At 48.4% G+C, this 13,015-nt stretch overlaps 1 protein-coding gene across 1 annotated transcript in view; it reads right to left on the bottom strand.

Moving 5' to 3' along the window:
- LOC115482080 (synaptonemal complex protein 1-like) overlaps positions 1-8,829 on the bottom strand; it is a 71,624-nt gene extending 62,795 nt beyond the window's left edge. Inside the window, exon 1 of the mRNA XM_030221643.1 lies at positions 8,695-8,829. Coding sequence (XP_030077503.1) covers positions 8,695-8,829 — 135 coding nt within the window. The remainder of the gene's footprint in view (positions 1-8,694) is intronic.
- Positions 8,830-13,015: the final 4,186 nt, after the last annotated feature.

The following is a 13,015-nucleotide window of genomic DNA, read 5'->3' as shown; positions in this document are numbered from 1 at the left end:
AGTACCAAACAATAGACTATCCGGCAATGTAGTTCTATCCACATGGCACCTGAACCAGATAGCCTATGCCATAGAAAATGTTTGTTAAGTTCTTAAAAACACTGTATAACATCATAGCCATGAAGGGAAATGCTTGAAAGGAACTAAGATATTATGGCCAGATTTGTAAAGTACTAATCAATTGACTATTAGACAATGTAGTCCTATTCACCAGGAAATGAGAAAGACACAGAGTGACGTACACTGGACCCCCATAAAAACTGCGCTTGACAATAGCGAAGACCTTTCCTCCAAACATCACACACAAGGGAAAGGAATAGGAAAATGGTTATTTTGGAGCTGAGATACAATTTAATTCGCCCCATTGTCTAAAACAGAGAATTCCCGACTGAGCTGCACTTTGAATCAGAGTCTTGCCAAGAACAAAGAAATCGCCAACTGAGCTGCACTTTAATTCACAACATTGCTAGCAACCAAAAAGTCCCCGACGGAGAAAAAACAGAGGGAAAAACAAAATGAGCGCCATTCGCATTGTAGCATTTCGTTTTTTTGTTGTTGTTTTTTTAATAGCTTGAAAAATACATGTAAAAATTAATTGCGGGGAAAATATACTACCAATTGCCCCAACTACCGGAGAAACAATATCTCCTTTCCATTGCACAAACAGCCAAACACAGTAAAAGCAGAAAAACGCTGCCGCGTTAAGGGAAATTGCAGCTGCAGGCAAAACAATGGCGGCCAAGCGCACCAAAATGAGAAGAATAAAGTTTGGGGGAGAAAACCACTGACCGGACCGACAAAAAAGCAGGAAATCCGTGCCGCCGAAAAACAGATAGCCTTCGATGCCGCACAAAACATGGTTTAGCCTCTGGCCCGAACAGGAACCGTCAATACAGCTCCCAAGCTATACAGACCCGTCCAAGAGCGAGCACGCGCTTAACAGTTCGCGCCTCTCTTTTTTTTTTTTACAACTACTGCCACTAACAACGCCGGATAGCAGAGGAAAAATAATTAAGATAACAAAAAGGTGAAATTAGATCTTACCTGCTAATTTTCTTTCCTCTAGACCCTCCAGACCGGTCAAGACGCATGGGTTATGTCCTCCTACCAGCAGAGGGAGACTGAGAAACACTGAGCTTTGAATACTGTATATATAACCTGTGCAGTACATTCACTAGCCAGTATAACCCTGACAAAGCAGAGAAAACAAAAACACCAACTAGAACTAATAACCCCGTACGTGGTCATTGCCAACTGGACACTTTCTTCATATCCTTCATTGTGTCCTTCATATAGTATGTGCTTCCACAGGTGGACTAACAAACACGGTCACACCTGACCAGACTTATACAAACCAAGTCTGAAACCATAGAAATCACACTCAACAGCTGCCAAGATAGAACAACAGACTACAGACCTCTTGGCCTACAGTACAGACAGGGCGGGCCTTGACCGGTCTGGAGGGTCTAGAGGAAAGAAAATTAGCAGGTAAGATCTAATTTCACCTTCCTCCACGACCCTCCAGACCGGTCAAGACGCATGGGACGTACCCAAGCAGTAATATCTTAAGGGCGGGAACCACGTAGGCCCGAGGTCAACACCGCAGCCCCAAACCCTGCCTCTTCCTTGGCGTGCACATCAATCCTGTAATGTTTAACAAAGGAATGCAATGACGACCAAACCGCCGCTCGACAAATATCTAATGGAGGAATCATACTACTCTCCGCCCAGGAAGCCGCCATACCCCTGGTAGAATGAGCCGAAAATTCCTTAGGGACTACGCGGCCCTTCAGCAAATACGCCGAAGCAATTGACTCCTTCAACCATCTCGCTATCGTAGCTTTGGAAGCTGCCGCGCCCTTCCTTGCCCCACCATGGAGAATGAATAAACGATCAGAGAGCCTATAGTGTCGAGTTCTGGAAATGTAACAGCGCAAGACTCTTCGCACATCTAACTTGGCCAGTCGACGCTGCTCTGCATCCCCGGCCAAATCACCTAAAACTAGCAAGGAAATCACTTGATTCACATGAAACTCTGAAACCACCTTGGGCACGAAGGACGGCACCGGGCGCAATGAAACCTTCTCCTTGGAAAAAGACAAAAAGGGCTCTCTACAAGACAAAGCCTGAAGTTCTGACACCCGCCGAGCTGAAGTAATAGCCACCAAGAACACCGTCTTTAGGGACAGATCCTTATCTGAAACAGAAACCAAAGGCTCAAACGGCGGCCTCACCAAAGTATCCAAAACGAGATTCAAATCCCACGGAGGCACCATCCGCCGCCGGGGCGGGCGCAGTAACTTAACACCCTTCAAAAATCGAACCACATCAGGACTAGAAGCTAACGACTTTCCCTGGAGCTTCCCACGGAAACACGACAAAGCCGCTACCTGCACCTTCAAAGAAGACAAGGCCAAACCCCTGTCCATACCATCCTGCAAAAACTCCAAAACATCTGTCACCGACGCCCGAAAGGGAATAACCTGCCTACCTGCACACCAATGCTCAAAAACTCTCCAGACCCGGACATACGCCAGCGACGTGGACTGCCTACGCGAACTCAACATCGTATCGATAACTCTGGCCGAAAAACCTTTCTTCCTTAACCTGTGCCTCTCAAGAGCCAGGCCGTAAGCGAGAACCGATCCGGATCTGGCATAACTATCGGTCCCTGACACAACACCCCTGAATCTGACAGCGACAGAGGATCCGCTATCGCCAATCGCACCAGATCTCCGTACCACGGCCGACGCGGCCAATTCGGGGCTAACAGAATCACTTGTCCGGGGTGTCGAGCGATGCGCTGAATCAGCCGACCGACCAACGGCCATGGGGGAAACACATACAGCAACTCCTGCGGCCACGGCATTAGGAGCGCATCTATGCCTTCCGCTCGAGGATCCCTCCGGCGACTGAAAAACCTCTGAACCTGAGTATTGCGGGCCGTTGCCATGAGATCCATCACGGGAAGTCCCCAGACCGACACAATGCGATTGAACACCGACCGATGAATCGACCACTCTCCGGGGTCTAGAGCATGCCTGCTTAGGTAATCTGCCTCCACGTTGTCTACTCCAGCCACATGTGCCGCGGAGAGCGCTAGAAGATGAATCTCCGCCCATTGACACAACAGCGCCGCCTCCTCCGCGACCGCCTGACTCTTTGTGCCCCCCTGACGGTTGACATAAGCCACGGCGGTGGCGTTGTCGCAAAACACCCGGACTGCTTTCCGTACCAGCACACTCTGAAACGCCAGAAGCGCTAGCCGAATGGCCCGGGTTTCCAAACGATTGATGGACCACTGAGCTTCTACCTGAGACCAGCGTCCTTGAGCTACCTGACCGAGACAATGAGCTCCCCAGCCCTGAAGACTGGCGTCTGTGACGAGAACCACCCACTGCGGAGCCTCCAACGGCATTCCCTTCTCCAGATTGCCTGGGTCTAACCACCACTGGAGACTGAGGCGTGGGGTAACCGGCAGCTGAAGGCGTACATCCAACTCCTGCGACAGAGGCGCCCACCGACTGAGAAGAGCTGACTGCAACTGCCGCATATGCGCCCGGGCCCACGGAACTACCTCTATGGTGGCCGCCATTAACCCCAGGACTTGCAGGTACTCCCGGGCCGTCGGAGCCGCCCTTGACAGAAATAGTCGGATCTGACTCTGCAACTTGCGAATCCGGGGGCCCGGCAGAAAGACCCGACCGTTCCTGGTATCGAATAGAACCCCCAGGTACTCCAGCGACTGCGACGGCACCAGGTGACTCTTGCCAAAGTTCACTACCCAGCCCAGAGACTGAAGAAAGTGCACCACTCGAGCAGTCGACTCCTCGCTTTCCGACTGGGACTTTGCCCGAATCAACCAGTCGTCCAGATACGGGTGCACCAGAACCCCTTGCTTCCGCAAGGCCGCCGCCACTACCACCATGACCTTGGAAAAGGTTCGAGGAGCCGTTGCTAGTCCGAAAGGCAGAGCACAAAACTGAAAATGCTTCCCTAAAATCGCAAAACGCAGAAATCGCTGATGAGCGGCCCGAATGGGGATGTGCAGATAAGCCTCCGTCAGATCCAAAGACGTGAGAAACTCCCCTTCCCGCACCGCGACAATGACCGACCTCAATGTCTCCATGCGGAAAGAGGGGACTCTGAGGGCTGCATTGACTGCCTTCAGATCTAAGATAGGTCGAAAGGCATCTTCCTTCTTTGGGACCACAAAGTAGATTGAATAGCAGCCCAAACGGCGTTGAGCGGTGGGAACAGGTACCACCGCCCCCAGACTGATCAGCCGCGCCAACGTGTCTCGCACCGCCGCCCGTTTGAGTCTTGAAAGACAAGGGGACTCCAGGAACCTTTCGGGAGGCGAGCCGTCGAACTCCAGGGCGTACCCGTCTCGCACCACTTCGAGGACCCACTGATCCGATGTGATTTGGGCCCAGTCCTGGTAAAACTGACTCAGCCGAGCCCCTACCCGAACCAGGGCCTGGACCCGCACACCTTCATTGTGAATTACGCCCCGACACCTGTCCTCCCTGTCCTCCCGCGGAGAAATCACGGCCTCCGCGCCGATTCCCCCGAAAGGACTGAGTTCGCTGGAAAAACCGACCTCTAAAGGCCCCACTAGTCCTCCCGGGCCTATACCGGCGAGCCTCCTTAAACCGACCTCGGGAGGAAGTACCCCTGAACGCCGCCTTAGGACGAAAATCCGGAAGACGAGGGGCCTTGGCATCGCTGAGACCTTTCACCAACTTATCCAAATCCTCACCAAAGAGCATGGACCCCTTAAACGGGAGAGAGCAAAGCTTCGCTTTGGAGGCCGCGTCTGCGACCCAACCTCGCAACCACAGTGCCCTACGTGCCCCCACTAGCATAGCCATATTCTTGGCCGAAGCACGGAGTAAATCATAAAGCGCATCAGACAAAAAGGAGGATCCCATTTCCAATTTGGCTAATTCCTGAACCCCGGAGGTCCCAACCTCCACCGAGTCATCAAGCAGTTTCTCGGCCCAACGGAAACACGCCCTCGCAACCAGCCCCCCACAAATCGAGGCCTGCAGGGCCAGGGCCGACAAATCAAAACTCCGCTTGAGGAAGGCCTCAAGTCTCCTATCCTGGGGATCCCGGAGAGCAGTCCCCCCCGTCTACCGGTATAGCCGTGGCTTTGGTGACTGCTGTCACCACCGCATCCACTGTGGGAGCCTTAAAGGAATCTCTATCTTCCTGGGGGAGCGGGTACAGCCTAGACATCGCTTTAGACACTTTACAGGGAGAATCCGGCGAATGCCACTCTTGAACCACCATATCCCGGATGTCCTTATTCATGGGAAAAGACCTAGCCTGCCGCTGAATCCCCTTAACCAAGGGATCCACCTGCCTAGCCTCCCCCAAAACCGCCTCTGGCTGTTCGAACTTAAGGGTGGAAGAAACCTGCTCAATGAGTTCCGCAAGCTCCTCCCTGTGAAAAATTCTCACTACAGAAGGATCCTCCCCCGGGACCACCAAATCCGGCTCTTGAGGACCCTCAAACCCCTCAGGATCCGCGCTATCACTCAAGGCCCCCTCAGGTCCTACTGGGGAGAATCCCTCCTCGTCGTCCCACTCAAACCGAGGCCTCTTAGTCGGAGCCGCACTAACCCCCTCCCCTAAAGGTGGGGGTCCCGACTTCCAGGCTTGAAACAGGGTCCATACAAAATCCGGAGGAAAACCAACTCCTCCTGGACCCTCCGGCGTCACCTTCGGAGCCGATCCGGGAGCAGCAGGGCCGAAAACAGCTGATTCCGCGGGGCGCGCGGAATCCAAAATGGCGGCCGTTCCCGCCAAAACTAAATTCGTAGAAACCGGCCCTGCCGAAGTTGCTGCTACTCCCAACACCCCCGAACTAGCTGGGGCCTCCACTATTAACACCGGGGGTGCCGCCACCGGCGCGACCTGCCTCGGTTCGCCGCACAGCCGGCACTGACCTCCCAGCGCCTCTATACCCCGACGCGAGCACGCGCGACAGCGAAGAAGTTTGCCCGCCATAACTTCAAAGCACTGACCGGCGCAAACACTCTGTCTCACAGCTTTCTCCCACAATAAATATCCGCCCTGCTCTCTCTCACTCTTTCGCCCGTAACAGGAACGGGCCTGCCGTCTGTTGCTATGTAAACAAAACTGCAGACGACTCTTGAAGGGATATTACCAACAAGGCTGCAGACGGCTCTTAAAGAGATATTACCAATTTCTCCTTGGCAGCTGAAAAGTGAGGGCTCTCAAGGCTACAATACTAGAAAGCAGCCGAGGCACAAGCTGCCAGCATCTCCAGAGAGAGCAGCACAGGGGGAGGGACCTGAAAACAGGTGTAACACCCCAAGGGGGAAACTGGGCCCCACCGGACCCAGGGCCCGAAGCACTTTTTTTTTTTTTTTTTACCACGTACAGGGAATACTCCAACCAATAAATAAGGAAATAAGAGGAGAAACCCCCTTGACTATATAATCAAACTACCTCACCAGACTATTGAAGACTGCACAGGCTGTCCATCTACCTCTGCTGAGACTGAGAAAATACTGGCTAGTGAATGTACTGCACAGGTTATATATACAGTATTCAAAGCTCAGTGTTTCTCAGTCTCCCTCTGCTGGTAGGAGGACATAACCCATGCGTCTTGACCGGTCTGGAGGGTCGTGGAGGAAAATGCCGATTAAAGTCACAGACGCTGACTTTTCACTTTTTTTTTTTTTTTAAATAGCTCCGCCAGAAAAGAAAATAAAGACTCTTCAAACAGAATAAGACAGAAGAGCTACCTGCTCGTTATAAGCCTGGGGAAAGCAAAAACTACTTCCTTTAAATTCCTTTCAATTGAATTAATTCTTTTAATTTTCTTTTACTTGATTTAATTCTTTAAAAACAGCTGCCTATTAAAAGTGGCTGCCTCTCCCAAAGACGGTATACCTTTCCAGAGAAAGGGACGGCCCTTCCCTGCTAAGCCAGGGAGATGAGGAGGAAGGGGGGTGGACTCGAGACACCCAAGTTTAACACCCCAGAGGCTGTCAAAGAAAGAAAAGAAACCCTGTCAAGCCTCTAATTACGATTCCAGGCACAGAAGAAGTATTATAAATATATCTGTAAAATCTTATAGAGAAAAAGAGAGAGACTAATGGGCTCACTTCCTACCTGCTGAGAGACTGAGAAAATACTGGGGCTAAGGTCACATGGCCAGAACTCCTATTGGCTCTCTAGATTCAGAGTTTTTCTCAGTCTCCACTTGCTGGTAGGCGGGCACAACCCAACAGTCCAATCCTGATCCGGTCCGGAGGGACGCTAAGGAATGACTCATTAAAGGCCCAGGCAACATTATTTTCTTCTATTTTTTTTTTAACAGCTGAATTAGAAAAAGAAAAAGTGCTCAAGATCAATAGAATAGCACAGAGCTGCCTGCTCGTTAGCAGTCTGTGCTGGATAGAAGGCTGGGCTTTTTTTTTTTTTTTTTAATAGCTTGCTCGTTAAAATGCTGGGGACGGAAAAATACTTGTACTTCTAACATTCTATAGTGGCTGCCTCTCCCAAAGACATACACCTTTCTAAACAAAGGGTAGCCCTTCCCAGCTAAGTATGGGAGATGGGGAGGAAGGGGGGAGGGACTCGGGGACACCCGAGTTTAACACCCCCAGAGGCTATAAAAGAAAGAAAGGAAAAGAAATCCCTATCTGACCAGCATCTAACAGAGAATTCCTAGGCACAGAAGAAGAAGTAGCATTGTTGTTCTTATTATTAACCTCTAAAAGAGAAAGAGAGAGACTAAAGGGCTCGCTTCCTACCTGCTGGGAGATTGAGAAAATACTGGGGCTAAGGTCACATGGCCAGGGCTCCTATTGGCTCTCTAGAGTCAGAGTTTTTTCTCAGTCTCCACCTGCTGGTAGGCGAGCACAACCTGGTCCAGTCCGGAGGGATGCTAAGGAAATAAACCTACTTGGAACCCTAAATCCAGCCACTAGGTACTGGTGGTGCTCAATGACTGGTACCTTCTCCCATCCAAGGACTGCAAACAATGAGCACTGTCCCCCCGATATTCAAAACCATTTAACCGGCCAAGAATGGCACTTGGACTGTTAAATGGACATTAATCAACTATCTGGCGATATTCAACAGGGAACAGCTGGTTATCTCCCGCTGAACATTCCTGGTTAGTGCCTAGGAGACAACTAGATAAATCGCGTAATAAAGCCGGCTATCCCTGAACATTCAATCCATATCTGGCTATTGTAAGTGGCCACATCGAGCTGTTTAAATAGCTGGTATATCTTTAGCTGGTTTAAAGTTAACCAGCTATCTTTGAATATTGCTTTAGCTGGCTAACCTTAAACCAACTAAACATAAACCAGATATTCAATGCTGGTCACCGAAAACAGCCCATCACTGAATATCCGAGCTGACCACCAACCACAGGAGCTAGCCAGGCTCCCTCCTACAGTCTGAATATCGGCCCCTGTGTCTGCAGTATCCCCAGTCAACCTGGATAACAGAAGATTAGACTCACAAATAGATACACGGAGGCCGTTATTCAGATCGCGGGAGTTAGCCCGGCTAACTCCCACCGACCATGGCTGATTAAATGCCTTTGAAGATCAGGGGGGTCCTTTGTATGACAGTACATAGTAGACACCACTGAGCTAACCCCATGACTAAAACAGCTGGTTTCAGTTTTCTGTCCAGTACCTGAAAGAAACCACCATCTCCAGCGACTGCTTGAGGCTTTACAGCAGACACTTGGCTGCTATTTAGTCTTGGTAGCGAAAAGAGTTTAAAAGACTTTTCTTTATCCATTTTCTTCTTGCTGTAATATATAACCATAACATGTTAATGAAAAAGGTATACAATGTTAAATGTAGAGGTTTTTTTGCTACAGTGTTTACCTAGTAAGGCTTAAAACAAGTGCCATTTCAAATACCGCTTCATAAATCACACCAGTAGTGGGAGGTTTTGTTTGCTTTTTTTTTTTTTTTTTACAGATAATAGTAAAAGACCATCCTAACATACTTTCCATGACTTCCAACTGAAAACATCTGCCCATTTTCCTAACCAACTACAATCCTTCCTATGAACTTTGATTTTCTTAAGACCAAAATATCTTAAGGATGGCTTAGAATTCCATATTCCAAAAAGAATTGTGCTATAGTCAGGATTTGCTATTATATACACCCATTCCACCTGCAAATAGACTGGTTGACACCAATAAAGGTGAAATGTGGTCTTACCTGAAAACTTCATTTCCTTGAGTCTTATTAGACCAGTACAGACTCACAGGTTCTGTCACCCACCCAGCAGATGGAGATAGAGAATCTGAACTCCTACAGTACCAACCCCAATATAAGTAGTGCAGCCTGGAACTTGTCAATATGCAAATACCAAAACCAACAAGTAACACGAGAAACTTATATACATACATATGGAACACAACCCCAACAGGGGAACCCTATGCAGACCACACAGAATTAAAGATAACCAACTGAAAAGGGGCAGCCAGACTCTGAAAGACCTTCCAAAATCCTGCAGTCTTCCTGGGTGGGTCTGGACTATCTAGCAGGATTCAAGGAAAGGAAATTATCAAGACCAAATTTTACCTTCATTTTCATTCTGCTACAACAATCCAGACTACCATAGCTTTATCCCTCAGTGCAGAAAGAATAAAAAGCCCCTCTATATCCCTGCACTGCTAAAGGTACTATTGCCTATGGCCTGAACATCAATCTTGTATGCTGTAAAAAGGAATGCAACAATAACCACATCAATGCCCTGTAGATATCATCTGGGATGATCATTCAGGCCTCCACCGAGGAAGTCATTTGAGCCCTTATCAAATTTCTCAATCTGACTGAAGCTGCTCTCTGGTTGAAGATATAAGCTGTTTCTATAGCCGCCTTGATCCACTGCACAATAGATGGCTATGGCCATCTCATCTCTATGCAGTCTATGAAAAAAGAGCCTGCCCAGGCCAAACTCAATTTTGCTTTCTCAGTGAGTGTCAAAAGCAAGACTAGCTGATTCATATGAAAAAGGGAAACTACCGTAGGTAAGAAGGAAGGCACTGTATGAATGGAAACAGCCAAGAAGGATAATACAAACCCTTACAGGAGAACCTGCAGCTTGGAGACTCTCCTAGCCAAGCACATCACAACCAAGAAAACCACCTTCAGAGACAAATCTTTCAGAGATGCATGCTTTAAGGCTCAAATGACAGAAAGGCCAAGGCACGAAGGACCAAGCTAAGGTCCCAAGTAGGTACAATGCTCAATAATGGTGGACAAATCTGCTTTACCACCCACAAAAACCAAGATATATATGCCTGACCTGCCAGAGAAAGCCCATTAATCATGCCATGGAAGCATAATACTGCAACCTGAACTTTCCAGGAATTGAGGGCCAAACTCGTGCAGTTGCATAACCTTGCTCAGTCTGTCGGCCAGGCTGTTGTATTTCCTCACAAGATAAGTGGCTTGAAGGTACATGCCGTGTTGGCGAGCCCAATGCCACATCCAGACGGCCTCCTGATACAGAAGGCGTGATCCGCTGACTCCCTGCTTGTTGGTGTAATATATAGCAACCTAGCTGTCTGTGTGATTGAGCACAATTTGGTGAGACAATCTCTGAAAGCCTTTAGAGCGTTCCAGATCGCCCAGAGCTCCAGATTGAGCTGAAGATTCGTTTCCTGGATGGACCAAACACCTTGAGTGTGGAGCCCATCCACATTTTGTTTATTTTTATTTATTGCATTTGTATCCCACATTTTCCCACCATATGGCAGGTTCAATGTGGCTTACATATTGCTAAAAAGGCGGTTACAAAATTTAGATTTGTAGAAGTCTAGTACATAATACAGAAGTACAATAAAACGCTTAGGTTGATATATTAGCATATTGTGAGAGAGGTTATTATTGTTTTCCATTTCTGAAATTTTCATGATGTATGGTGGTGTGGGATTAGGCAGAGCCAGGGAGGAAAGACTTGTAGGTAGTTTTCTGTGAGTTTCAGGTCTTTGGGTAGTGAGTACCAAAGTTGTGTGCCTATAAACGAGAGGCTGGCGGCATGTGAAGATTTGTATTTTATACCTTTGCAATTGGGGTAGTGAAGGGTTAGGTAGGTTCTTGCTGTTCTCGTCACGTTTCTTATTGGTAGATCAATAAGTTCCGTCTTGTATTCTGGTACGAGTACATAGATGATTCTGTCTACTATTGTGCATATTTGAATATTATGAGAGCATTAACAGGAAGCCAATGTAAGCTTCTTAGGAGGGGTTTCGCGCTTTTGAAGCGTGTTTTTCCGAAGATGAGTCTGGCAGACGTGTTTTGTGCTGTCTGTAGTTTTCTTATGATCTGATCTTTGCAGCATCTATCTTCCTTTACCTAATCTTCAAACTTTAATAATTGTATCTGTTATCATGAAATGATTATGACTATCTTCCTTCACCTAATCTTCAAACACTAAGAATTGTACCTGTTATCACGAAATGATTATGTCATAACCATACTCTGTAAGCCACATTGAGCCTGCAAATAGGTGGGAAAATGTGGGATACAAATGCAATAAATAAATAAATAAATACTATTGCAGTAGTCTACATGGGTTAGCACCATGGTTTGGATCTTGTTGCGGAATGAATCCCTGGGAAAGTAAGATTTTATACGTTTGAGCTTCCACTTAGTGTAGAACATTTTCTTGGTCATGTTCTTAGCTTGGCTTTCTAGCGTTAGGTTGCGGTCAATTGTTATGCCTAAGATTTTCAAGAGGTCTGAGATTGGGAGGAATGAACCCTATACGTTAATTGCCAAGGGGGGAACATTATTTTATTGGGACGAGAGAATGAGACATTGGGTTTTATCTCTATTGAGTTTTAACTTGAATGCCGATGCCCAGGATTCCATGATGGTCATGCTGTTTATTATTTCCTTGGTGATTTCTGTGGGGTTCTGTTCGAAGGGAATAGAGATGGTGATGTCATCTGCATAGAGAAATGGATTGTGTCACGGTTGTGCCCAGGTTCCTGGCTCACAGTCACCTCGGTCTCCGGGGGTTAGACCAGGGGAATGCTGCGAACTGATGGTTTACCATTTCCCATGTGCCAGAAGATATGCTGGTCCGGTCCAGATCTTCCAGCTCTCCAGATTGTTTTGGGAGTTTTTTGGAACCAAGCAGTACCCATACCTAGTGAACTTCCTTGTGATCTGCCTTTATTAACCACCTGGTAAGGTTCCTAGTTGCCTTGCAACAGAGGTCCTCAGAGGAGTTTCCTTTGGTGGAAGTCGTTTGCAGTGCTGCTGAGTTTTCCTGATTTAGGTTCTGACCCGGCTTGTCTTCTGACTTACTCTACTGACTGCTGCCTGCCCAGACCCGGCTTGTCTTCTGGTTTATTCTTCTGTCTGCTGCCCTCCCTGACCCGGCTTGTTTTCTGATTTATTCTGCTGCTTGCTGCCTGCCTGGAACCCCGGTGTGTTTTCTGGAAGTTTCCTGCTGTTCGCCAGCCAGCTGCTGCTACCTGCAGTTCTGCCTTCCAGCCCTGTCTGGTAAGTCCTGTCGGCCACCTGCACTCAGGGGCTCAACTCTTTAGGAACGGTGGCTAAGCATAGGTGAAGTTTGGGCTGAATTCCTGCCCTGCCTGCTCCAGCTTGAGTTGCCTTGGCTGCAGTCTCCGCCTGGTAGTTCCAGTCCTGGATTTGCTGGTACGTCTGTGCCTCGGTGATTCTCCTGCCGCTGCCGCCCCGCAGCTGTGACCCAAGGGCTCACTAACCTCGAGGATCCGCGAGGGACGTGACAGATTGAGACCTTGTTTGAATAGAGATTTAGCCAGTGGTGTCATCATTAGGTTGAATAATATAGGTGAGAACGGTGATCCTTGTGGTACTGTCACGTTTTCAAATCTGGAACTGGGTTGTGAGCCTTTGGGCCACTGCCGAGGAGCGGCAGTGGCAGGCAAAACCACCCCACACCAGGGGCAAGGCAGAACTCTGACAACAGTTAGGCTTCATCTGTACCTGGCCACTTT

Source organism: Microcaecilia unicolor, chromosome 12 (genome assembly GCF_901765095.1).
Source record: "Microcaecilia unicolor chromosome 12, aMicUni1.1, whole genome shotgun sequence".
Lineage (NCBI taxonomy): Eukaryota > Metazoa > Chordata > Amphibia > Gymnophiona > Siphonopidae > Microcaecilia > Microcaecilia unicolor.
Note: the sequence above shows the minus strand (reverse complement) of the source record. Positions and strands in the feature narration are given on the sequence as shown.